Source organism: Molothrus ater, chromosome 7, assembly GCF_012460135.2.
Source record: "Molothrus ater isolate BHLD 08-10-18 breed brown headed cowbird chromosome 7, BPBGC_Mater_1.1, whole genome shotgun sequence".
Taxonomy (NCBI): Eukaryota; Metazoa; Chordata; class Aves; order Passeriformes; family Icteridae; genus Molothrus; species Molothrus ater.
Genome location: NC_050484.2, coordinates 18,568,464 through 18,594,590, shown reverse-complemented (window position 1 = coordinate 18,594,590; position 26,127 = coordinate 18,568,464). Strand labels below are relative to the sequence as shown.

The following is a 26,127-nucleotide window of genomic DNA, read 5'->3' as shown; positions in this document are numbered from 1 at the left end:
GGGGGTATTAATTATGAACCCTAGAAACCTAATGCCAGCAGTGAGCGTGGTGAACCTTGAGCAGTTATAAAACCATTCTAAATTTTATTTCATTATAAGAGTTTTTAAAGTTTTTACAAAATGCAACGAAATTTTAGTAATTTTAAACAGTCTGATTCAAAGTCCTTTCTTCTTCCAACTCTCCTCTTTTATCATGTGTTATCTGTTTTTCAGTGCGAGATTTTTAAGCTTTAGACTTGCTAATCTGAAACTTAGACAAAAACAACCTTTCCAAGCTATTTTAGCCAAAAGAAAGGCCCCAAAGAGTAATTTCTAACATACAAAAATAACAAAATTGCAACTAGGAGAAAAATTATTTCACCATCTACTTGTTCATTAAAGTCCTCATTTTAACTTTGGAGAGATACATGTATTTACAGTATGTACCATGCATGTGCATCAATATTCCAGATTTCCCAAACAGTTGTGGTTCTCATTAGCATACACAGTATAACAGCCTGAAGCAGTTTCCAAAATAGTGGCCATACCTTGTGTTCTGGACCATGATTTAAACTGTCAGGTAACAGACGATGTTAGGTCTGGAAATGACATGCCAGTTTTGCAGTATTGTGTCAATACCAGTGCTAGCAGCTTAAAAGATAAATACTTCTTTAAATGAATTCAGAATGTTGGAATGAAGAGTGCTGTGTTTGAGTGCTGGCCTCCAGATTATTTTCGGGGGTTTGGTATTTTTCTTGTTCAGAGGAAAGTAAGAGCAAAAGTTCCGTTCAGTGTTACAGTGGTCACTGGATTTGCTCTGCTCTCTTAGGGAATTATTACCAGCGTTTGGGTTTCTTTACCGGCGATTTGGTGTTCTTGGTTTTTGTTTTTCCCATCGTGCCTCCTTACTAGTTATGTAATGCAGAGTTTAGCAAAACTCTGAAGACTGTTTGGAGTTACTGCCTTTCTGTAAAGCTAACAGCTAAACACCGGAGTTGGGAGTTGATGCAAACAAGTCATTTAGCATCTGAAAGAAGTGTTAACACTTTATTTACATTTAAATTAAAATAGACACTTATTTATGTGTTCTGGTTCTGAAAGGTGTGTGGTACATCTGCAGAGGCCTATTGTTTATTCATGCTGTAAATCCTTTGAAATGTGTTAAAATGCTTCCCACTCATTATAAAAATCCTGCCACCCATGGATTAGGGCTTTGATGTCACCAATCCTGCTTCAAAGGGTTCTTTCAATGCTATTAATCACAGTTTAGCCTCTGAAGATATAGCCAGAGAAAACATTTGGACATCTTGTGCTAGACTTGCTAAAACTTTGAAATATACAGAGTGTCTTGCATATGCAAGTCCGATATCACTTCCTCTCTCTTCTCCAAGGCTTTATTTTGAAAAGCTATTTTGTGATGACTTTGGCTTTCTAGAAGTACAGAAGAAAAAGTTTAGGACACGTCATACCTTACATTTTAAAGAAGGCACTAGTCTTTTGCTTGACACCACAATATATTTTTGCCAGGGAAATTGAGTCAGTCTTTAAAAACCCAGAGTCACAATAAGATTGAGAATTATATGTCAAAAGGTCAAAAAATGGTGCTGTCTTATCATTTTCTCATCTCTCTTGTTAGTTTGTGAGTTTAAGATACTGTCTTAACACTTGAGTATCCCTGTGATTTCATAGAAACAAGATTGATTCTGTAGTCTTTTTGCTCTTTGAAATCTCTCAATGAGTCACAGAGAAATTGATTACTAGTGATTGAGCTGTATGCCTTTGTGCTGTCATTGTTTTCATCAGCTCGGTAGCTAAGGTCAGTGACATACCACCTTATCACTGACTTTTTCCTCCCCTCTAAATCAACACTGCACTCTGTCATGCCTGTGCTGAATGCTCTGCAGGCACAATTGGTAATGAGAGGGGTGTGGAAGAAGTGTGGTGGTGTCTGCTATTTTTAGTACTATTGTACAAACTGATTTTACACAGTAAAAATTTTTCTCTTCGAAGCTTCTTGAATAGTTTTTGCAGTATGAATTTCTTTCTTTTTGAACAGGTAATTTGGCACAAGCAAGAGCCAGAGTGACAGCAGCATCTCGGTCTCTGCCTCCGCAGCTCAGTGCTGGGCGTATCAAGGTTAGTAGTGTTCCCTTTGAGGACAGGCAGTTGTTTATAAACAGCTGTGAGTATTGTGTACAACAGTATAAACAGCTGTGAGTATTGTGTACAACAGTGAGACTGTGTTCACAATACTTAGCTGACGTGGGTATAGAGTGAGGTTATTACCATATACGAGTCTGCCTTTACCACCAGTAACATGCACCTTGTCTTGGAGCATGGTTCCCAGTTTTAGTGATGACCCTATTGTAGAATTCAGTGAAGAATCAATTTACTAATCTTTAAACCTTTGGAGTGGAATCTGTTACATCAATATAAATATCAGTCCTTTTGTTCCAAAGGGGTCAAGGTTCTCCTCTAACAATTTTGATCTAGGAAGAGGTCTTACTAGGTAAAATTTGAATAGTGTATTTAACACTATGAAAGGCAAAATAATTTTTTTACAAAATATATATTTCTTTTTTATTCAACTTGAAAGTGAAAAACCAGGAGATGTTTGTGACTGGTAGATAACTGGAAAAACATTACTCAGCAAAACCACTATTCTGTAAAAAGAGCTGTAGAATTTAAATGCTGCTGAATTTTGCCATGAAAGTACATGGCATAACTGCAAAAAGATAGGATAATTTCATGGCAGTTAGTAGGATTACAACTGAGTACACTTAATTTGTGAGGAAACTGTTGTCACTTGAAGCTGATGGTATGTACACTCCCTCCCTGCTTCCTAAGTGGTACTTGTTAGAGTTACCTTAGTTAAGGTTTGGGGTTTTTTTCAAAGCAAACAGTAATAAATTTTTAAAATAAGAGTGGTAACAGCAACTGTTCAAAAGTCTACAAAATTTTATGTTTTGAGTTTTCTATTTCTTCGTGTTATCTTTTGGTACTTGGAGCTCAGGTTCAAACATCAGTGTGGTGATTTATGTTATCCAGATGTCTATATCCTTCACTGTACCTGCAAATACAGATGTGGATTTCAGACTATTATTTCCGGTCTGGTGTAAATACTTTCAGTGCTGAAGGGTGACCTTTCCAATTTTCTTGTGTCACATACACATTGTCTTCTACATCCAGCTATATTCAGCACAAGCTTTCTAAGCAGGCATTTTAGTGATACAGCAGGATTGAAATAGAGCAGTTCACTTCAACAGCTTTACTAAACACAGTCAGTTAATAAGTACTGTTTAAGTGGGCTTTACTCATCCTTCAAACTTTTTAAAAGGAGCTAAAAGAAAAGACATGCAGAAGTGCAACACAAGTCAGAAAATGTTAGTTTCAATACTTTTTAGATAAAATAAACTATTTCTTAGAATTTTGTAAAGCACCTAATTAAAACAATTTCAGGAAACATATTTTAAATTATTATTTTAGAATTTGCTTTAAAAATTCAAATGTAATAATTTTGTTTGGAAGTTTTTTTATCATTATTTAATTTAAGAGGGTTTTTTGCTTAACATATTTGTTGTTTTTATAGTATTTCATACCATGCCAGCAGCAGGTGTGGTCAATATGTAGAAAGTCATAATTTGGAGTGACTTCATAAGGTAACATAATGTCATAAATTGTTCTTTTAATATTGTTTCAAAACTATTAGAAGGAATCTTTTTAGTGATGAAACAGTTTGACTTTTGTAGGTCAGGCTGTTTTCCATTACAGTTGTAATTATATGAATTCATATTGTAGGTCACTATGGCTGTCATGTAAAAATGTGACTTAATAGTTGAAATATCTTCATTTTTGTTTAAAAAGAGAAGCTAGTGATTTAAAATATGAGGTACCATGACATACTTATTCTTAGATCATGACATTCTTTTTATTGCCTGTCACTTTCTAGCAAGCCAGTTGAGAGAAGGCCTATTGTCTGTTGTATGTGAGGTTGTTGCCCTGCCATAAAATTGTGTGGCTTCACAGACAAGCAGTGTTGTACATTAATTAGAGACAAAACTTCTTAAAAAGTCTTACAAGAAAATCCCCTCAGCTTCAGGCTCTATCAGAATTTTTCTGATGAAAACTTCAAACGTTCCTTGTCAAAAAGATTTGGAAATTTATTCTAGTGCTTACATATTGCAGAGATCTGAATTTACAACTTCATTCATAGGAAGAGAAATCTAACAATACTGCTTTCAGCCTAATTTCCTGAGAAAAATTGTTTTACATCTCCTCTGTGAGTGTTTTTGACCATCTGTCTTTCTGTGCATTCATTCCCTTTGCCGCCCCAAAAAACCTCAAACCAAAACAAAACTCTTTGGAGCCCAGCAGTTGTAAGCCATATTTGATAGAGTGGCAGTCCCAAGATAGCCAGATTCTACAGTTTTGGTGAAAAAAAGCAGCTATGAAAAGGAGATGATACTGCCCTTTATTGACCAGTAGATATATGAGATATGGATATAGGAGGCTGTGAGTGGTCAATCTCCAAAAACATCACTGAGTCTCTGCTTTTCTAGACAGAGAAGAATCCTATTTAAAACCTCATTTCCATTGGCATTTGGGCTCAGATCAGTCCTCAAGCTATTTGTTCTTGTTCTTTATTTAATCTTATTTAAAATTAAATTGTGTGTCTTTTAACATTAAATATTACCAGTTATTCTGAACTTGCGGTCAGTGTTCACTGTTATGGCTTGTGTCTTCTACCTGACATCTACTAGAGATTTAGATAACAGTTCTCAGAAACTAGATGTCTTTCCAAGATAATCCTGAAACATTCCCATATCCTTCCCCATGGGCATGCCTGCTGTTTTGATTAGTTCATTGATACTTACTTTGTCACAGAAACTCGTAAGATGTTTGATGTTACCTTTGCAGATAGGGCATTTTTCCTGGAATATATTACAGAGTGTTCTGTTAACAAGCTGCATCTCTCTTTTTTATTCTTTTTTTAATGTATACCAGTGCATGTATGCCACTCAGGGCCAGAACGTCACAGATTACAAAAACATATTGAAATTTTTATGGTCATCCTTATTGAGCTCTGTCTTCATTTGTGCCATCTGTGTTCTGAATCTTGACCTCACTAGATTTCTTTGGATTTCTTCCCCAACACAAAATCCATTTTTTTATCTATTATTACTTAGTGCTTCATTTCCTTTATATTTTGCATGCAGTCTCCTAAATACCTCCTGAAGGTAAGAGTCTCAGTTACTTTATTGAGAACTGTAATCTTTCAGCAATTATTTTAGTGTCCAGAAGAGTGTTTTAAAGTCAGTGAGAGTTAGAAATGATTGTGTGGAGCAAAGTCCGGGGAGTGTAGCACAGGTGCTGACAACAGCATTATCTGGTTTATACAAATGCCACCTGGTCAGAGCAGATGGTAAACTGCCACAAAGTAAGTGAATGCTAAAATGCTGTTAATGCTCCATGCAAACAGGATGCTGGTTAATTTTCTTTAATTTTGTTGGGCTGTAATGTAGCAACACAATCTGCTTGTTATGGATAACCACAGTTATACTCATTCATAAATTCTGGTTTCATTTTGATATGAACAGCTGTACTAACAATATAACTGAAATCTATAAGGAGCAGTATGTTCACTGTCCATGTATATCCTCTAAAAATAATTCTTCTGCAATGCTGAAAAAGTGGTGTGCTGTGGCAGTTTGGTAGGATAAGATTGCTGAGATTCTTGGCATCAAAATGGCAATATAAAGTAATTAATAGTAACCACAGTAGGAGAAGGGAACAGACTTAGATGTTCTGAGACTACCTACTTTGTTTGCCACTCATTATCCTACCATATTTTTTCCATACATGAGCAAAATGAGGCAGTTCAATTTACTTCCCAGCTATTACAAATATAACTCTTCTTATAGATACAAGTCCTGTTGGAGTTCATTGTAATGGCAATAAAAGGAATACCTTTTAGAAATCAGTTCCTAAAGTGTTGCAACTTGACAGCTGTTTCACTGGCTGAGTATTATACTATCATAAATCTAGAGTGCTCTTACACTATAAAAAAAATTCAAAATGCTTAGAGACCTCTCCAAAATCAGTGTGTGTCCTGCATCTTGCTATCTCTGATAAAGTATTCTGAAGTACTCACACCTGAAGGAATGACTATAACAAAAACTGAACCCAACTTTCATAGGCAAGGTGGGGTGGGTCTGCAGTGTTTCTGGAACAGTCCTAACACCAGAGTTTTGTCTTCCAGGTTGACACAATGGAGGTTATGCGGCATCCTGAGGAAACAACTAACATGAAGCGGCAAACTATGGCTTCCTATTTTAGGGTACAAAAGTTAAAATTAAAACAAGCATTTTGATAATAAGACCAATAGATATATGTAAAATATTTGTGGAAAAGTAAGATCAAAGAGCAATATCAGAGAAATTTTTTATTCTGTTACAAGGCCTCTGTAGATTCTAAACTTTTTTTTACTTTTTTCTCTTTGTTTCCTCTAACTTTGTTTCCTCTAACTTTTTTTATTATTATTATTATTATTATTATTATTATTATTATTATTATTATTATTATTATTATTATTATTATTATTATTATTTCATTGATTACATTGATAACAGAATCTAGAGCCTAGACTATTTTCTGTCTAAAATGCTAGAGGTCTAGAACAGGTCTCGTTATAAGCAGAACACCAATTTTGTGCAAATAAAACAGATGCTATCACTAAAGTCTTCAAATTTTCTCACAAGCTGAGGCATACATACCTTTAAAGATTAAGATTTTTCATTTATGCTAATAAGTAAAAAACAATCAATCTTTTGGAAGTACTATTGTAAATCATACAGGTTGCCATTTTATCAGTAGTAATCCTGTCTGAGGTAATGCACATTCTGCTCATGTGTTTATATCAAAGAGGCAAGAAAAGGGCATTGAGAATGTTGGAACTGGAAGCTTAGGAGTCAAGAAAGTGCTAGTCTGAGACTCTTGGTTATTGTTTTTTTCTTGCAATCATTGCAAAGTGGAAGTTTTCAGCAGTTGGGTCTTGGGCTGCACTTGTGCCATGCAGAATAGGGAAGTTCACAGAGTTGTGCTAACCAATGTGAGTCAAAGCTTCAAGCTGATCAAGTTGTTTTGTAGAATAGTGTAAGGAAGGATATAGAGGAAGCTGGTGTGTACTGAGATGTTGCCTCACTGTGCAGAGTGCAAGGACACTGACATTCAGACTTGTCATACAGGTGTGCACTTAGAGTGCTCTTGCACAGAACCACACAACCACACAAATTCCAGCTCTGTAGAAACTGTAAAAAGAAAAAAAAAGTGTAATGGGGGAGGGAGTGTGGAACTAGACTGTAATACACATGCAACCTGCAGCAAGGTGATGACAATCAGCTTGGAATTGTATCTGATTTTGAGACACATATGGTTATATGAGATTGAACATAGTTGACAACACATGCTTATTGTGCAACAGCTCAATGAGATGAGTATGGAGCAGGAGTATCAGTATTCAGAGGAGTCAGTGGAAAGAAATATATATGCTCTGATCAAACATTTTTCATTTCACTTTAAAATGAAACAGAGTAAATTGTTTTGTGTGTCTAGGGTGGATAGAAAAAGAAGTAATGGACCTACATTTCAGTGGCAAGATTTATGTTAGATGCTAAGAACTTTATGAATAGTCGTGATAATATAGCAGAACAGATTTCTAGGGAGACTGTGCACTTTATATTCTAAGTGATTCTGAAAAATTCATGTAACAGAGATGTACCTGAAATGTTGAAGATACATCTGGTGTTCTCTGTGGACAGAACACTGAACTGATGACTTCTTGCTACCCTTTCCTGGGTTCAAAAATTCATTTGCTGTGAATTTCAGTGATTGTTTCATGGTAAAGCTTGTATTTCTGTTGAGGATATCTGATCAATCAAATGTGTCTACAATAGAATTGTAGTTAGGACAATTTTCAACTTCATTTTTTTTTAATGGACATTCTTCAATTACAAAAATGTTATGTAAGGAGAAGAGAAAGGTGTAAAAAGTAAGAGGTCAGATTCAGAATATTTAATTTTTTTTACCAGTGAAAATTTTTAATAGGTTCCATGTTTCAGCTGAAATCCTAAAAATGAATAAAAAGGCAATGTAGATTAACATTACAGATTAAAATATAATCAAGCATTACAAAGTGTTTACAAATATGAATCTCCTGCTTAAGTCATTCCATTGCAGTTTTTTGTCAAGTATGTGCATCTTCTTTATTTTCCTCACTAGTATTCCCTCATGGATCTTTTATCCAAAATGGTTGTTGGACAGCCTCACTTTATCCGCTGCATTAAACCTAACGATGATCGAGAAGCGCTGATGTTCTCTCATGAGAGAGTTCTGCTGCAGCTGCGATACACTGGAATTCTGGAAACTGTCAAGATCCGTCAGAAAGGGTATTCTCATCGCATCCTCTTTGAGGAGTTTGTAAAAAGGTAAGACTTGTCTCATAGGGCTCTTTTCCTAATATTCTATTCAGTTATATACATTCTATGTTTAAATACAGAAAGTTCTACAAATGTTGTTCATAGGTGTGTGGTCTCAATGTCTAATGAGGACAGGGACTTTCAGAGATAAAGACTACAAGAGATATCTGATCTCTAATGGAAAACAGTCAGTGTGAAACCTGCAGTGAGCACAAGTAGCAAGCCTGTCCCCATGGTTCTCTCTGTAGAGGCAACAAATGGAAATTATGCATCCTGCTCAGATAATTCAAGGATTTTGGAAGGTCAGTGACCTTCAGCCATCATATGAAGCCTAAGGTGCACATGTGTAAGAATGAACTGATATGAAAGCTTCAGATTTAGCTTTGCAGAGTAATTTATCTTAGAGATATCATGAACAATAATCAGATCTCTGTTCACACTAGCCCTTCTCATGGCTGCTATTACTGGCTTTAATACATATTCTCAATCTCAAAAAGTTATACATTTTATTCAGGAAATGCTATTGTCTTTATGATGGCAATGCAGCTTCATGATAATTATGGTTTCCTCTATATTTTAAATGTTTTTGTGTAGTATTTACTGGTTTTCAATGTGTAGGACTGGTGATTCAACAATGAGCAGAAGCACTACCATTAACCATTTAGGCAACAGTAGGAGCAAGTAGTGAATGGCTAGATCATGGTGTGATATTTTTTGAACTGGATGTTGCTTATCCAGACAATATAGAATTAATGACTCTACTGAAAGCAAGTCATTAGTCTCACTTCAGTGCCTGATAAAGTTAGGAGAAGATTATTCTGGGAGGTATTGAAAAACACCTGAAAGACAGTGCAGTCACTGGTCACAGCCAGCACAGATAAGCCTTGCTTATCAAACCTGATTTCCTTTTATGACAAAGTAACCCACCTGGCTAACCTAAGGAAGAAGCCAGCTGATGTCATCCTCTTGGATTTCAGTAAGGCTGTTGATGCTGCCTCTCACAGGATCCTTCAGGACAAAATGGCCAGCACACAGCTGGATAAACCAGTCAGTGCAATGGGGGAGCAGCTGGCTCACACTTTGGGCACAAAAGGGTTATAGTGAATGGGGTGACATCAGACTGGTGTCCAGTCACTCACGGGGTTCCACAGGATTCCATTCTCAGCTGTGTGCTCCTCAACATCCTCATAAATGGCTTGGATGAAGGCTGGAAGTGATACTAAGCAGATGATGCAAAATGGGGAGGAGCTGTTGACTCCTTGAAGTCAGGAAGGGACTGCAGAGAGACCTTGACAAATTAGAGGGCTGGGCAACACCAACCATATAAAGTTCAGCTAGAGAAAGTGCCAGGTTCTCCACCTGGGATTGGGCAACCCTGGATGTACAGACACACTGGGGAATGAGGTGCTGGGGAGCAGTGCCACAGAGAGGGACCTGGGGGTCCTGCTCACTGGCAAGTTGGATGTGAAGCAGCAGTGCCCTGGCAGCCAGGAGGGCCAAGCATGTCCTGGGGGCATCAGGCCACAGTATGGCCAGCTGGGCAAGGGAGGGATTGTCCCGCTCTGCTCTGCTCTGGGGCTGCCTCACCTTGAATATTACATGCACAATATAAGGCATTAAAACTATACAGAAGTCCAAAAAGCACAGCAAAGATAGTGAAGGGCCTTGAAGGGGAGCCATATGAGGAGCAGCTGATGTCACTTGGTCTTTTGTGATCTTACTAATTTTAGTAAGGTCACACCATTCTAGAGCGCATTTAACAGATTAATTTTTGTGATTGTTAATAAATGTAATCAATTTGCAATATCCTGAAAGAGGCCGAAAGCAGAATTATTAACCACAACTTTTATTCAATTTACACGTAAGTGAACTAAGATTAACTCCACAGGAATTAGTGTAAATTGAGAGGAAATTAAGCCTTCTCTAATCAGGAGATCCTTTTCTTTCAAAAATGTGCTGAATTTGAGAACAACCTTGAAAACTAATGGTAATAAAACCAGCATTGACTGTAGCTTAACATTCCTGCAGATAAGAGCAAGTTGTGGTTAACATCTTGTCAATTACTCCCCAAGTTTTTAGTCTAACTTGATGTAATTTGTTAAGGAAAGAAAATCAGCACAAAAAGGGTAGGAGAGGGGAGTAGATTTAATTTCCACAACGGTAAAAGACTTCTAAGTTCAGAATATAAGTGAAAGGAGGAGGAGGGAAAGGAGATGTTCTTGCTCCTTTGTTCAGCTCATGCTTTATTTTAAAACAAATTCTATTCTTTTTTGCTCTTTCAAATAAAATCAAACAATATTTTATAAAGCTATCAGTGAAACAAGAAACATTTTTCCTCAACTTACAGCTATGACTAGTCAAGTGTTTTTAGGAACTAAGTAGTTGAATACATAAAAATGTTTGAGAAAACAGGTCAAATGCTAAACAGATTGGCACTTCTTTGTTCATAATCAAAAAGACATTAGGCAAGTATGAAGAAGAGTTTCAAAATGTCAGTAAATGTAAGGATATCAAAGATTTTTTTAAGCCAGCAAGTTAATTGGTATTTTGATCCTTTTGAGCAACGGAACAACAAAATGGATGAGCCAGCATTTTTTCTCCCTTGATGTTATTAAACAAATAGGTGTGCTTCTTATCTGCCTGTTCAATAATGCTGTTTTGTAAACTCTTAGCAGGAAATATGAGGACAAAACAATCAAAGGCAGGGAGCAGACCCATTCAGAGTTTATCAGGTGGGAGGTAAACAAAAGATAAAGCTCTGTCTAACGTTACTCTTTACTGTCTTCTGTTTTCATGCAGAGCAGATTATTTGCAAACCTGGATGTAGTTTATTGGGTTAAAAAACAGATGGTGAGGAGAAGGCTTAATTGTAACTCATTCACACAATGTTTCTTCAGCCAAGTATATTACCATCTGTTTTATGTATACAAATATACATATTCTTTTACTTAAAGTAGGAAAAATGTAATCTGCAGTCCCTGTAAACACTGTATCCCTGTCAAATCTTAGACGCTTCGTCTCCCTTGGCCCTGTCTTGCACCCCGTGACATCATGCATCTGTCTTATGTTTGCTGTGAAGCAACATGGCTTTCAGGCTGGAATCTGAGATTTTAGGTTCAGGTAATTAAGTTGATCAGTCAACCAGGTGTGCCTGCAATGTGGGGTCATGTGGTGACCATGCACTGCACAGCAGTTTAAAGGAGCTGTGCTTTCTCATGGGGACCTGTACTGAAGGTCCCACTGGAAGGAACACTCCTTGCTGAGTGCCCCTGGAGCTTCACATGACATGATGTGGTGTGCAGGTATGTCCTCACCACACAGCCCCCAGCTGGATCCTTCTTTCATGTTGCATGTTCTGTGCAGTGGCTTGGAAGATAAGGGACTCAGTAGGCTGATGGTACTAAATGGTGTCATACTTGTGTTGCTTCATCGGCTTATAGGAATGTGTTGAGAACTTTTGCACAAGTTTCATTTAAGGATTATCTTTTTTTCTTTCCTGCCTGTTTATGTTAGACATCAAAACTTTTGTACTGCATTAAGATGCAGGATAAACTTTTACTATAAGCCATTTACCTATTCCACAGTAGTCAGATGATCTCTGATCATACAGTCATGGCAATACCAGTGTTATTACTGTAACAGTGATCCCAGTGAGGCTGCTTCTGCTTTTTCAATCTCACAGGACAAATTTACATAAGGTCACTGTAAGTACACATGGTATACACAATTTCTAAACCACCAGTGTTAGATTTCTCATGACCACATAAAGTCTCATTGGCCTTGGTAAGTCACATTTTACATAGAGTGGAGCTAGGAATTAAAACTGGTCAAACATTACAAAATCCTGTAAAACATATAACCTCAGTAAGTGCTTTCTTCTAATGCCAAAAATTTGGTGGTGATACACTTGCTTATGCAAAATCAGGGAAGCACTGAATTAAATGAGAAGTCAACAGACTTGCTACAGATAAATTCTTTCTTTATAAATGATGCATTTTTAATGCAAGCCTACTCTTAACACTAAACTTGCACTATATCAAAGTTTGTAAGTGATTTCTGTAAACAAAATTTTAACATTGCCTGATACCTTGATTTTACTATTATTTATGGAAATGTTTATTTGTTTCAGTGGCTTTAAGATTTCACCAGATTTATAGAATGTTCCCATGCACTTTAACTATGGTGAACTACTGTACCTTCCATATACACTTTCTAGATGTTTCCCATTCACAAAACACTGGTAAGTGGTTGCAGGATGGAGATGATAGGAAAACATTAGGAGTGGAAAGTCTGCTAGCTGCTTATGAATAGATTATGCACATTGCACCAAATTAGGCTTTTCTGAGAGTATTTCTGATTCTGTATAGATGATTTACAGCGTAAGTGCTAGGTATCTGTTACTAAATATCAAGAGTATCTTAGATGTTGTATCATTTTTATTTATAATTTTTAATTTATACTCTTAATTATTTTTGTGAATTCAGATTTGAAAGTTTCTGTAAGAGGTGAGATACAACCAATACAAGTTAGAAATTTTTTGAAGTAATTTTACAGCTCTTGTAGTTCTAAAAAAAGTGTATTTTTTTTAAAGTTTCTGGTTCCAGGGCTGAGAAGGAACAAATAATTTCATGATTCTGAGAATCTTCCTACTGTTTGTGGTCTGGCTAGAAAGGAATTTTGTACTTCATGCTTTTCTCGTACCATTATCCATTATCCACCTCAGGTCATTACATTTTAGTACAAAGATTTGTTTTAAAGAGAAAAAGGGTTAATCATTACTGTTTTGAGTTAATTATGTAGAATGGATGCAGCCTTTAAGTCTGAAATGTGATGGGAACTTCAGTAAGAGACACTGGTATAGTAGTTAATGGTGCTGTTTAAATGCATTTTATGGAACAGTTCCACAGTTTAGCCTTTAGGGAGGGGTGGGAAATGGAACCATTTGTTTGCAGTCAGTTTATTTAGTCTGAAACCAGCAGCACTAAAATGCCTGGTCCCTAAACAGATAGTTAATGCATAGCATCTTCCTGACATTTTCCATATCTTTGCATACTTTGATGTCTCTAGCATTTAACCTTACTTCTGCACATCCTAGCTTTGCATTCTAAGGTTAAATTCAACTTTTAAAAAAATGTTGGTTTATTTCTAATGACTAGCAAGTACAGTTAATCCCATTTTAATATAAGTTTTTTCTGAAATAATATTCACATCCATGAAGAATAGTATGTATTGCAGAGTAAAAACCACTAGTTAAGAAATGCAGAATTCCAGAGTTTCATCAGGTTTGAGAAATCAGTTCTTCTGAGGGGAAATTACTTTCATCTTACTTAGTCTTACTGCTAGTGAGAATGATTAATCAAGTACTTTTAGGAAACATGTAGATGAGTGTGTGCCAGGTGTAGGAAATTTTCAAGCAGGATATATAACCAGGAAAAGGATATGTTTTACACAAGTATGTGTGTGTTTATGAAATAGCACATGAAGCATCATAAACATATATTTTTAAAATGACAGTAAAAGTATTGGTTTAATGTAGGACACTGAAATATTCCTGGCTGCCATATTTCATGCTGAAATAACAAGTGCAAATATAGAAATAAAAAGGTGGAGTTGTGAAATTTTCATCTCATCTGAAAACAAATGTGATTTCTAGCTCTACTTTCCAGAAAATAAGTTTCTGGTTTCTTGGTTAGAGTTGCAAGTAGCGGTCACTCTGCGATCTCTGCACAGTAGATTTACATAAATATGACAGAGATTAAATTAGACCAGTAAATCAAAATGAACAGTTGTATATATCCCAAAGCTTTTTTTCAGACCATTCTCTGCCATTTCACCATGTAGAGTATTTGTATGCTTTTGCCAGATACATAAGGGTGAAGCATTTTACCTTCCTCCAAAATTTTCCATAGGGTCCATTGCTGTACAAAGATTTTTAATTACATAAAATAATTGGATGACCCTGTGTGGCACACACTGTGCTGCCATACAATTATTCTGAGCACATAATGACAAACTCCTTGGGTGTCTGTAGTTATGTGATTCAGTCATGAAAACAGGCACTAAACCAAAGTGTTTACTTAAAAATACCCACAAAACACATGGATTTGAGCTTTGGAACACAAATCCGTAGACCCAATGCGGTGCAGAATGCACACTACAAAAGGAGTTCTGGAGGAGAAAGAATTAAAAATAAATAGCCAGTCTCATATTGGTAGTCCTTATCTCTGATGAGTACAGTCATTTCTGCCTTACTTTTCTTGGGGGAATGGCCTGAAGTTGTGCCAGGGGAGGCTTAGGTTGGATATCAGGAAAAAGTTCTTCACCCAGAGGGTGGCTGGGCACTGGAATGGGCTCCCCATGGAAATGGTCACAGCACCAAACCAGACAGAATTCAAGAAGCATTTGCCAGTGCTTTTGGGCACATTGTGTGACTCTTGGGGATGTCCTGTGCAAGGCCAAGAGTTGGACTTCATGATCCTTGTGGATGCCTTCCAACTCAGAATATTCTGTGATTCTATGACATAACTGGAAAGCAACAGTAATTATGTTTAAACAGGCACAGATGTCTTCTGTGCAGTAGTTGGATCAATCAAAATGTTTGGAAAATCACCATTTAGAGGAAGTTTTTAATAAATATTGAGAGACAGTATGTTTACATACAGAATCAGTAGTTATTCCCATGTAGTTACTACCATGGTTTTTAAAGTTCTTGTCATTCTGAATAGCTTGCTTTCTTAGACTGTAGATACATTTAAATTTATAAAAACATTTGTTAAAATAGGATTTGATAAGAAAAATAACCATTGTTTTATTTATGGGTTTTTGTGGAGCACCAAAGCGACTACAGTCTAGATCATGAAAGAGAGCTATTGGAGAGGGTACTATCTATGACAGATAATGAAGTTTGTCATGAACAAAATGGTGTAGTCAGGCAGGTAAATCACACAGTTCAAGAATACTTTTTACTCAGATATTTGTCACAAATAAGTTGACTTTTCAGTAAGTGGAATGCTAATGATAAGATTAAAGAATTATAAGATTTCCCTTGAATATTTTATTGCATCAGTGCTATCTAAAAACTGTTCCATGGGTGTAAAATTCCCATCAATAACTACCTTAAAAGATACAAGAACAACCAGCGTCACTTCCTGCCTGCCTTCCTTCCCTCCCTCCCTCCCTCCCATATGTGTAACTCACATGGCCATCTGAACTGGCTTTTGAAGCAAACAGCAATTTACTATGAGTGTAACTTCCCTCATGTATTTGTCAGCTATCTGTTGAAATTGTATGACGTCAAAAAATATTTGTGATCCATATATTTTAAATCTGAGTTTTATTAGTGCAACTTAGTACTGTTTGTTTTGTGAAAACTGGCATCATTAACTTCAGTAATAAGGTGGAGGAAATGTACTTTTTTTCTTTTGAATACACCATGTTTCTCCAAACCTACTAAAAGGCATGAGTTGATATTTTGGAGACTTGCCACATGTAGTGACTTTCATGTAGTGACTGATATTAAATGTAGTGACTTTCTCAACACCACATTGTTGAGAAAGTCACTACATTTAATATAACTCAGTAATACATAGTCTCTTATCATTATTCAGAGTTAGCAATGTCTCCAGTTGGTGAATATCTATGTCTCTGGTCCAGAACTTATTCCAGTACTTCTCACTTCAGATGTCATTTTGTTCCTGTTTGATCTTAACTGACTGTTTTAGTGGGTTTTTTCTTTCTTGTGACAACTAGAGCTAATATATAGAGATTAACTGGAACTAATAATTGAAAATCATACGATTCTGACTTAAAAAAAATAAAATATTGCAGAATTCTAAATTTTCTAATTGCTTCTCCATATTTTCTTGAATCTGTGTGGCTACAGAGGAATCTGTCTATGAGATCACTGATGACATTCTTTTCATGTTTTAAAGAACATCTGATCACTCTTCCCTATGCTAATAATTAGTAGAATGATTTGCTCAACCAGCCACCTCCTCTCAATCCTAATGTACATAGAGTAGAACCTTTAGAAGTATAGCTTAATACCAATACAACACATGGCAGTTAATAAGAGAGCTGAGGTGGCAGTTGCTAGCATCCAAATGTACTTGTGCCAAAATATCCTTAAATTTGTAAACTAACTGACACATGTTCTAGCTGTTACTTAACATAATTGTTTGCAAGTAGGTTTCCTTAAATACTATAAAACCAGTCTTCATAAATGCATAATGGCTTTATAGGTAGGAAGGGACTGGATCTTAATTCAGTTTAAGCATGTTTGTATCCCTTTTTCATTAGCTATAGGTTATTTAACATAATTGTTAGGAGCTGTTCTTTGCAAGGGAACATGGACAGAAAAAAAAAGACAATATTGTTTAGTATGGGTCTGCTCCAGACTCCTAAAATTGATCATAATCATTCCAATTAATTGTTTATTATAATCATTTATATGTCCAAATATCTATTCATGACAGCTGTGTCATGATTTATGAAGACACAGCTGTCATGAAGTATGTATGAGGACAAGGAAGAATTTGGCCTATTCATTCTCTAGATAAAGCTTGGAGCTAGAGAAAACCAGTGGAAGTACATATTGCTTGTGATTCAATTCTTTCTTTGCCATTTTGCAGGTATTACTACCTTGCGTTCAAGGCACACGAGACTCCCCTTGGTAGCAGAGAAAACTGTCTTGCCATTTTGGAGAAATCTAAACTAGACAACTGGATTCTTGGGAAAACCAAGGTATAGGATGCTAACATTTTCTCAAGGATAGTATACCTTTATAAATCATGTCTAATAGGGGTTCAAAAAGTACTGCAGGAACAAAAGAGCAAATAATTTGCTCCAATTAGCTTGCCAGGTTATGGAAGTGCCCTCCCAAGCCAGCTGAGTTAGTGCTGCGAGAGGAGGGGTGCATTGGCTACCTCCCCAAAGTGCATTCGGCACATGAATGCCTTGATAAGGACAGTACCTCTGTCAGTGCCTGCTGTTGTGTGACTTCCTGAAGTTTCTCATTTTCTTAAGAATGCCATGGCTGAAATGTCACAATTTGACCCATCATATGAGCCTGGCTGGCATCATTATCCATTCATGGAGTTTCAGGTAAGCTCCTTCTCTCTCTCTCTCAAAAGCCTTTGTTGATGATTTAAAATGGAGCGATTGACTTCTTTTAAAAGGATGTTACACAGTACTTTGAGTTGTTTACATTACACAAAGGAAAAACTGTGAAAATTTTCTTGCCCAAGATCCAGAAAAAATGTCTGTAAGTGCCCATATGATTTGCCTCCTTAGGGAGAATGCTTTTAGACAATATTATATCAAAAACCAAATTCAATCCAGGATTTGTGTTTCCACTGACAAGAAAGGTCATCTTTCAAAATTGTTCATAACTGAAAAGATTTCACTGTCCAATTTACTTTGTAAAGGGGGTAAATGTGGGATTTATTTTCACAGGATCACGGAATATTCTGAGTTGGAAGGGACCAACAAGGATCATCAAGTCCAGCTCCTAAGTGAATGGCCCATACAGAGATTGAACCCCAACCTTGGTGTTATTAACACCTTGCTCTAAGCAACTAAGTTAATCTCACAGTTTGCAATGGGGTGATTATAATCAATGGAATAAAGAAGTTCCACAAGTACACAAGAGCAAATAATTGATTTACAAAATTGCTGTGATATGTACAATCAGTATTTTTCTAGTTTTCTCAGCAATTACACCCTTGAATAGGCTGCTGGAGGATTAATGAGAAGGCAAAATAAAAGAGGTTGTAATACTGATTATAATACTGATTTTTTTTGTTTTGTTTTGCTGTTGTTCCATTACAGGTTTTCCTTAAGTATTACCATATAGAGCAGTTAAATTTGTTCCTGAGAGAAGTTATAGGGAGGGTGGTGGTCATGCAAGCCTATATCAAGGGATGGCTCGGAGCAAGGAGGTACAAGAGAGTAAAAGATAAAAGAGAAAATAGTGCTATTACAATACAGTCAGGTAAATGTTCATAATCTCATTTTACTAAGTGTCTTTGTATTTCAGTCAGTTAAACTGCATGTACATTGTTAATTTATTAATTACAGTTTATTATGAAATGTAAATGACTGGATGTGTTTTCTCTCTTGCTCATTGATGCCGATGTTACTGATTTACTTCTACTAAAGTGTCATCTTAACATTTAGGAGTGTCTTTATTTAAATATTTTAATATTTTGAACGTGATGCCTGCATGCAAAATAGAAATATTGTTAGCTATGTCTATAATAACATGGAGCTTATAATTGAAATGCAGTAGCACATGTCCCTGCCCAGAATTGCAGGCATTCATCAAAAGATGGGCCTGAGAGGCTGATTATCAGTAATTTAGCAGGTTTCCTTGTATTGATTTAGGGAACTGTGTGAGCAAGAATGATGACACACCCTTTTTTTTTTGAGTTAGGATATCAGTCAGCACATGGTGGCAATTAAAATTTGAATGAGAGAGGAGGTGTTTGAAGTTGTGAGGAAGTGAGTACTGCAGTCATGAACCCAGAGTTCAACATGTGGGTGGGTGGGGAAGAGCTATTGGGGGTGGGGGCTGAAGTAGTTATGGCAGGAGAAATGAAAGTTTCAGCACATCTCTGACCCTGTAGACTCTGTAGCAATTCCTTAAGTAAATGTAATTTCCAGCACATGGTTTTGTATTTTTAGCCTGGAGAGGATATGAAGCTCGCAGGAAGTACAAGGAAATAAGGAACAGAAGAACTGATGCTGCTATACATATTCAGGCAGGTAATTAAAACAGTATTTCAATTGCCAACACCTATTTTTCTGTGGGTGATTTTTTGTGTCAGTGTTTATAGCCAAAAAAAAAAGTCCAAACAAAAGCTATCAAAACCATTACTTCTGATTATCTTTGCTTCAGTGTCAAATGATATCAGTGATAGGTATCACACACTTTAGACCTTTTATAAGTACTTCTCTGAAAGCAAAATATAGTAATGAAAAGCTGTTAAGTTAATTCTTGGCCAAAAATGTGGATGGAAGACACTAGACATGCATTTCTGTCTTTGTTTGGAGCACTGATCTTGGCAGGTTGCCAGGTTTTTGTTATGACTGCTTGCTGAGTTTGCCAGCTTTGACCAATCTTTTGACAGTCTGCCAGACTCCTATGCAGCCATATCAATATGAATTTGAATAAACTTTAAAGAGATTATTGGAGGAACAGGCCCATAGGGCTGTGTAGGTCTCTAGTAGAGAGCAGAGTACCATATGGCACAGAAATCTAAGAACCAGTGCTGTGAATGCTGTGAACTCAATGGTGTTTTCAGATGCTGCCAATATGAAGCAGCCTCCATATGATGCAGTGCAGTACACCTTCTCTGTCCAACTCCAGGTTCTAAGATTGGGACTGATAAAAAACCGTTGTAACTAATGGGTTTACACATAAACCAAGATATCACTTTTACCAGTTTCCTGTGCTACAATTCCTTACGCTTTGTCTCTTCTTGTTCTCTATCTTACGGTCTGAAATTTATATGAAAAATATTTGTTGTAATATTTTTTTACTTGTTCTCAAACCATTCTCAGTAAATTCATTGATTTTTGTGTTGTCTAGTTGGCTACTCTGAAATTAAGCATTGCTGTGACTTTCAGGAGAAAAGAGAATGCCATTCTTACCAAAAGAAACAGAATATCATTAGGATCAAATAATAATTTGTAGCTTTGCATATGTGCTGCTATGTAAAATCATGAAGCTGTAGGGTTAAAGGCAGTATATTCTATTGAATGGAAGAAAATTTTTCTTGCGTTAGCAACAAGCACCAAAGGATTGCACATGTACTCTCTCTCATTCTTCCTCTCCTTTATGTTGTCCTTTTCAGTTGTTTTCGTGATAGCTCAGAGAAAAGATCTTAAAGTACCCCCCTGCCACTATTTCCTGGAGTATTTGCTACCTTTACAAGTATATGCATACCTGAACTTTGATTACAGCAGCCTGTTGTTGAGGAAAGGAAAGTGAAACTGTTAACCCATGACAGTCTCACTATTACCAGCTCCTTAAGATGAGAGCTACCTCAGGTGCAGTGGGAAGCTTGTGTGTAGCATTATCACTTGGAGGCTGCAGGGGACATTCAACCTTAGAGTTTTATCCAGACAGATTTTTAGGTCTTTAGAGAAAGATAATGATGTATTCTGCTGTTAGCACACATGGGAGACATTCAGAGCTCTGTTGCTTCCTTCCATCTTTTAAATACTGTGTTAAACATGGCAGAGCAGAGGCAGTGGGAGTCAATTGGGACACTGTTGAGCCCTTTGGACCTAATGCTGGAGGAATGTTATTAGTACTCTTCCCTCCAACACACAGTGTTTTCCTTTGTAACCTGGCACTTGACTGTTTCAGTGATCAGCCTAGGTGAATAAACATTAGGGACTACAGGGTTAAGAGTGACACAGTGAACCTTTGTATTAATTAGGCTGGTTGCTCCTCCTGTCTTTGGTAGTAGAATGGGAATAATAATAGCAATAACAATAATAGCAATAATGATAGTAATCCTCAACACTTTTCTGTCTGCCTTTGGAAACCTATATTTAGGACTTCTTACTTGAAAATATTTCCTGTGCAGGTTTTCTCTTCTCAATATGCTAATTATTCTGTGTTTCAATCAAAGCTTATGCTTGCTAATCATGGCCATTTTCCAGGTTTTACAATACAGTGACAGTTTTTGTGTTGTTTACATAACATTGCACAGTCCAAGTGCCTAGTGACATGGAGACAAAAGGTACTCTAAATCTCTCCTTTCTCTGCACATCTTACAGTGTGGGGGTAGCTCAAGCCAGCTTTCTAGTAAAATAGAGTACAGTCATCTCTGTATTTGTTTTAAAGAGCCATTTCAGGCAGTGGGATAAATTGTTTGCATTCGTCATCCACATTAGCAAAACCATATAATTAAACTATATGTACTTCCCTCTCCTTTCCCTCCCCCCTGCCCCGCTCAAGCAGGCCTTGGAATTTAGGAAGCATTTGGCTTACATGTTTCTACAGAACAGCGCATATTGAAATTTGTTTTCCTTTCATCTCTTTCCCAATAAAAGCAGCCGCTCAGCTTATCCCTTTAGCTTCCTCAGAACTTCCTTTCAGAATTCCCGATCTATTACAGCACATTCACATACCAGAAACAAGATGCCTTTTCATGCTGTCAACCTTTTTCATCTGAAATGTAAATTAATTCTTGCTGGTACGCTTTGACAGAGATCAAAGTAGGGGTATTAACCTTATTGGGCCTTCTCCTCATCAGAATCAGTTCCAAAGACTGCAAGGGTAGTGTTAGGAGGCCAGTCTTCACTGTTATCTATGGCCCTCCTCCAGGCAGTCCTCTGTCTACAAGTCAGCATTTCAAAGGCGCTGATTTCTTTTGTAAATGACCTTATCATTACTTTAAACTGTGTGAAAAATGATTTGCCTGAATAATTCTTGCAGGATTATCCTGCTCATTTTAATTGTGGGGGGACTTCATTCAGGTTCCAGGATATTGTTTAAGTGGTTTTGACAGCAAGTGATCATAGCCCGATAAAAAGGAGGAACACAGCTCCTGATTGGAAACCTCTTGACTTGTTCAGATTGTTCATTTCTTGCGAGTCAGTCTTTGAGGTAGGCTGCATTTGCATTTTAAAAATAAACAAATGCCTTTCAAATACATGAGCTGGTGGTCTGGAGATCTCTGTGGGCCCAGCAGTTCACTATCCATTGAAGAAACGTTGGAAGAAAAAACAAACTTAGAAAAAAAACAACGCTCACAATATACATGAGGATAAAATTCCTGAGTGTATTATATTACAAGAAAAAAAGTCATTATTTCAGATGGGGGGAAACCCTCACTAGGAAACAAAATATTACTGAATTTAAATTAAATGGGGAAGAAAAAGCTACCCTACTTCAGCATATCTGCATCTCAGGTTCTCAGAATATAGAGATGTTATTAGACTCATGGCTAAAATGGTACACAGGATAAACAAGACCTTTCCTCCTACTTCAGTCACAATTTCTCAAACTGTGTGGGTTAGAAAATGCTACTTTTTAACTCGGAAACAAATTGTAAAGGATGATTTTGTGTTAAGTGTTTGAGTTGACAGTACTTTGCATTTCTGAGTATTTCTTTGTAATTGGAATTTACAGTGTTTCAATTCACATGAGAGGGCAATTCAATTCAATTCTACAAGAGGGAAAAATATATTTTCAAAGATTTTTTAAAATTATTTTCCAGATTCACAGCTGGTTTAAATCAGTGTATATCCACTGAATCATCTCACTGAAATATTGCTTCATTTATTTACCTCACATGCAAGTCTCGTAAAATGTTTATTTTAGAATAATTAGAATTTAGAATTAATTAGAATTTAAAGCAACAGATAATACAATTATGAAAGTATGTTTTCTAGTTATGATAGCATGTATTTCCATGCAGTGTGACTTGTCCCAAAAGACTTAAGGGAGGATTTTAATCTGGTTATTTTATTTGTGAACTGACATTGCCAAAATGCCAAATGAGTGGTGCATGCAATTCATTTAGATCTGAGGTGACATCACTGAATTCATTTTAATTAGGTCCACTTTAGCCATCTGGAATATACTGTGCAGCTCTGGTCAAGACTGAGTTTAACTATGCTTCCAGAGGTGAAAGGCAAATGATTAATCCACTGAGCCACCATCTCCTCCTCCAACACGTGCTCACACACTCACCATATGTCATACTGTATTAGAAAATTCTTTATCAAGAACTCTAGATTTGGGCTCTTTTCCTTAAATAAGAAGTGATGGATGTTCAGGAGGAATGACCCCTTGTAAATTGCTTTCTTTCTGTAACTTCTGCTTTTCTTTCTGTAACTTACATATCTCTAACTGTACTTCTGGCAAAATTTATTCCCTTTTAATAAAAAAGAGGGACAGAGAACAGCTGCAATTTACTGGTTTACATTTATAATAAATGTAATATTTTAATAAAAGCATTGCCTTTGGGACTTTCAGCAGCAAAAATATAATGTTAGTTTCAGTAGAAGACAAGGAAGTATTTTTTGCATGTTTATTCCAATATTTATTCATCTATTTGTATTACTATGTATATGTGTGTGTGTGTACATGCACTCAGCTAATACCATTGTATAGGTGTAAGAATTACACGAGTAAAATCTTCCAAAAACTTCTAAGCACTTGATAAATATATCAAAAAATTTTCTTTAAATTTTTCTTGAAAATGATTGCTAAGTAGCAGATTCATTTTCCTAATTTTTTTATCAGTAGTTTTCCTTCTTCTAACTACACTGTCAGTGTAAAAAACATTGAAGACATGTCTCTCCTAATGGCAGCTGAACTGATTTATCATATTATCCTAATTTCCCAGTCAGGGTAAACCAGACTAGTTTATACAGACTGCACAGCTATGGTTAACTTTACTTTCCTATCTCGTTGTGTCCTGTACTAGCTTACAGCATCCAGTAATTCTTCATGTTTAGTATGTCTCTAATGCTCGTATGCAGGGAGCATTTTAGAAAAGTGAGAAGGCATTACAGTTTTAAACTATAGGGGTTTATATTCCATCCCCATCTCTGAGCTAAGCTCTGTCAATCTCCAAATGTCTGATTTTTCTTCTGATTTTGAGGAGAAAAAATGGAGACTATTCTTACTGGATTTCATGCTAAAATCAGGAAGGGACAATGTACAATAAAATCTCTTCCTTTTCCTTGCTGATATTGCCAGAATTTCATAGTCATCTTCACTTTTTTATTTGACTAAGTCTCAAGATCAGAGACTGTGATACATGGTGGTCACAGCACCAAGCTTGACAAAGCTCAAGAAGCATTTGGACAGTGTTCTCAGGCACATGACATGACCTTTGAGGATGGTCCTGTGCTGAGCCAGGAGTTGAACTTGATGATCCTTGTTGGTCCCTTCCAACTCAGCACATTCTGTGATTCTGTGGATTCCTTGTCCAACTGTTGATGTGCATCAGTGACACCAGACCTGATGACAGCCTTAGTGAGTCTTGCTAATAGTCACTGTTAATGATAGTTACTGCTTGGACATGAGAATTCATAACTTCCTTCTCATAATACTTCTGCTGGAGAACTTAGGAGTTTTTTTCTGCTGTTAAACATGCATCACCCAGTATCCATCTAGAGAAGTGAAAGAGGGGAAGTATTCATGGCACCCAATAAAGGGTGTGACTCTATGCCATCTACTGCTTATTAGAATTAATTTGGCATGGAGTGAATAATCAGATTCATGGGCTCTAATTTCTCTCAGATGCTGTTAGTTAAGTTGCTGAATGCTCTTTTAACTAGACAAATTAAGAAAGTGATGTGCTGTTCCTAGGAAATCAACTACCTTCTCTTTAGCAAGCATGAGCTTTCACTTCTGAGTTGCTGTTATATGCTATTTTAGGTGATGTTAGAGAGTAAAAATGTGTATGTGTAGAAAAAGTCTGTTTCACATGATTTTTTAATGACTGAGAACTAATCCTTCTAATGTTTTAAAAATACTTCATCTCCTTTTTCCTTTCTTTATAGTTCTCTCATAGACCTGTGATTGTTTAGCTTTGATCTTTTTATACTGTGCTTCACAATTTGCTCTGTAATTCTATATTTCCTGTGGGACCCAGAAGGCAAATGCCTGGACTTTTTCTATCTGGAATTGTGCATTATTGTATGTAGTGTATATTGCCTTGGTATTTAGACATTAAAAGTTTGTAACTGCAAGATGCTACATTTCAGACTCCCTGAGGTAAATAGATTCTTGGTTTGCTAGGTGCTGAAACTGACAGAAAACTCTTTTTGTGTGAAAAATGATCAGTACAAGAAGTAAAAATTCATGTCCTAATTTGTGGCACATAAAGCATTTAACACCAATTACTAATAGAAGTGTTAAAATTAAGTTCAGTTCCTATGTTGCTTGTCAGATCCTGTCATCTTTGGCTATGTAAAGATCAGGGTTAAAGCTACTGTTGCTGTTTGGAAAGTTTGGAATATAGACTGAATAAGGTGAAAATGAGGTGACAGCTGGTAATCATTCTTCTTCAATGATGCAGTGATTGTTCATGGAGCAGTAGCAACATGAGTCTGCTAATTTCACACTCTTTGAGCCAAGTGCTTAGTGTCAAAACCAGCACCAGTCAGTAATGCAAATTGCTGTGATGGAGCGGCTTCCCAGCCTCTTAGACTCCCCCAGTAGAATTCTCTGCATATGTATTTCTTTTGAAGCATTATAGAGCCTGTTAATAAATGTTGAAAAGATGCAGCCCTACTAGTGCTTGATGAAGCTTTTGAGAGTCTTAAAGAAGTTTGTTTACCCTGTACTTCAGTTGTTCCAGGAGTCAAAAATAGGAAAAATACAGCTATTTACCTTTCAAATTCAAGGAAATTTGGAAGAAAGTTAGAAACCATCTTGTGGGAAGAGGAGTTGATTTTGAAAATACCTATGAAAACAGAAGATAGGGCAAAAACTGTGTTTATTAAGTCAGATATAGCAATTTTTACACAGTGGATGGGGCAAAGACCAAAATGGTTGTACTGACATTAGTAAGAATCTCTGATAAAAAGAAAAACAATATTTAAATATAAAATCACAGCAAGTATCAGGGTTGATTTTATAGACACACATGCAAAGAAGTACTAAAAGGTGAGAAACTACAAAGGATAAAACTGAAGTTTT

General features: G+C 36.5%; 1 protein-coding gene across 1 annotated transcript in view; it reads left to right on the top strand.

The window, feature by feature from the left end:
• The window catches only part of MYO3B (myosin IIIB), a 168,510-nt gene that overhangs the window by 89,773 nt on the left and 52,610 nt on the right, over nt 1-26,127 (top strand). Inside the window, exons 23-29 of the mRNA XM_036386692.2 lie at nt 2,031-2,115; nt 5,196-5,216; nt 6,239-6,316; nt 8,257-8,462; nt 17,084-17,195; nt 18,282-18,444; nt 19,137-19,217. Coding sequence (XP_036242585.1) covers nt 2,031-2,115; nt 5,196-5,216; nt 6,239-6,316; nt 8,257-8,462; nt 17,084-17,195; nt 18,282-18,444; nt 19,137-19,217 — 746 coding nt within the window. The remainder of the gene's footprint in view (nt 1-2,030; nt 2,116-5,195; nt 5,217-6,238; nt 6,317-8,256; nt 8,463-17,083; nt 17,196-18,281; nt 18,445-19,136; nt 19,218-26,127) is intronic.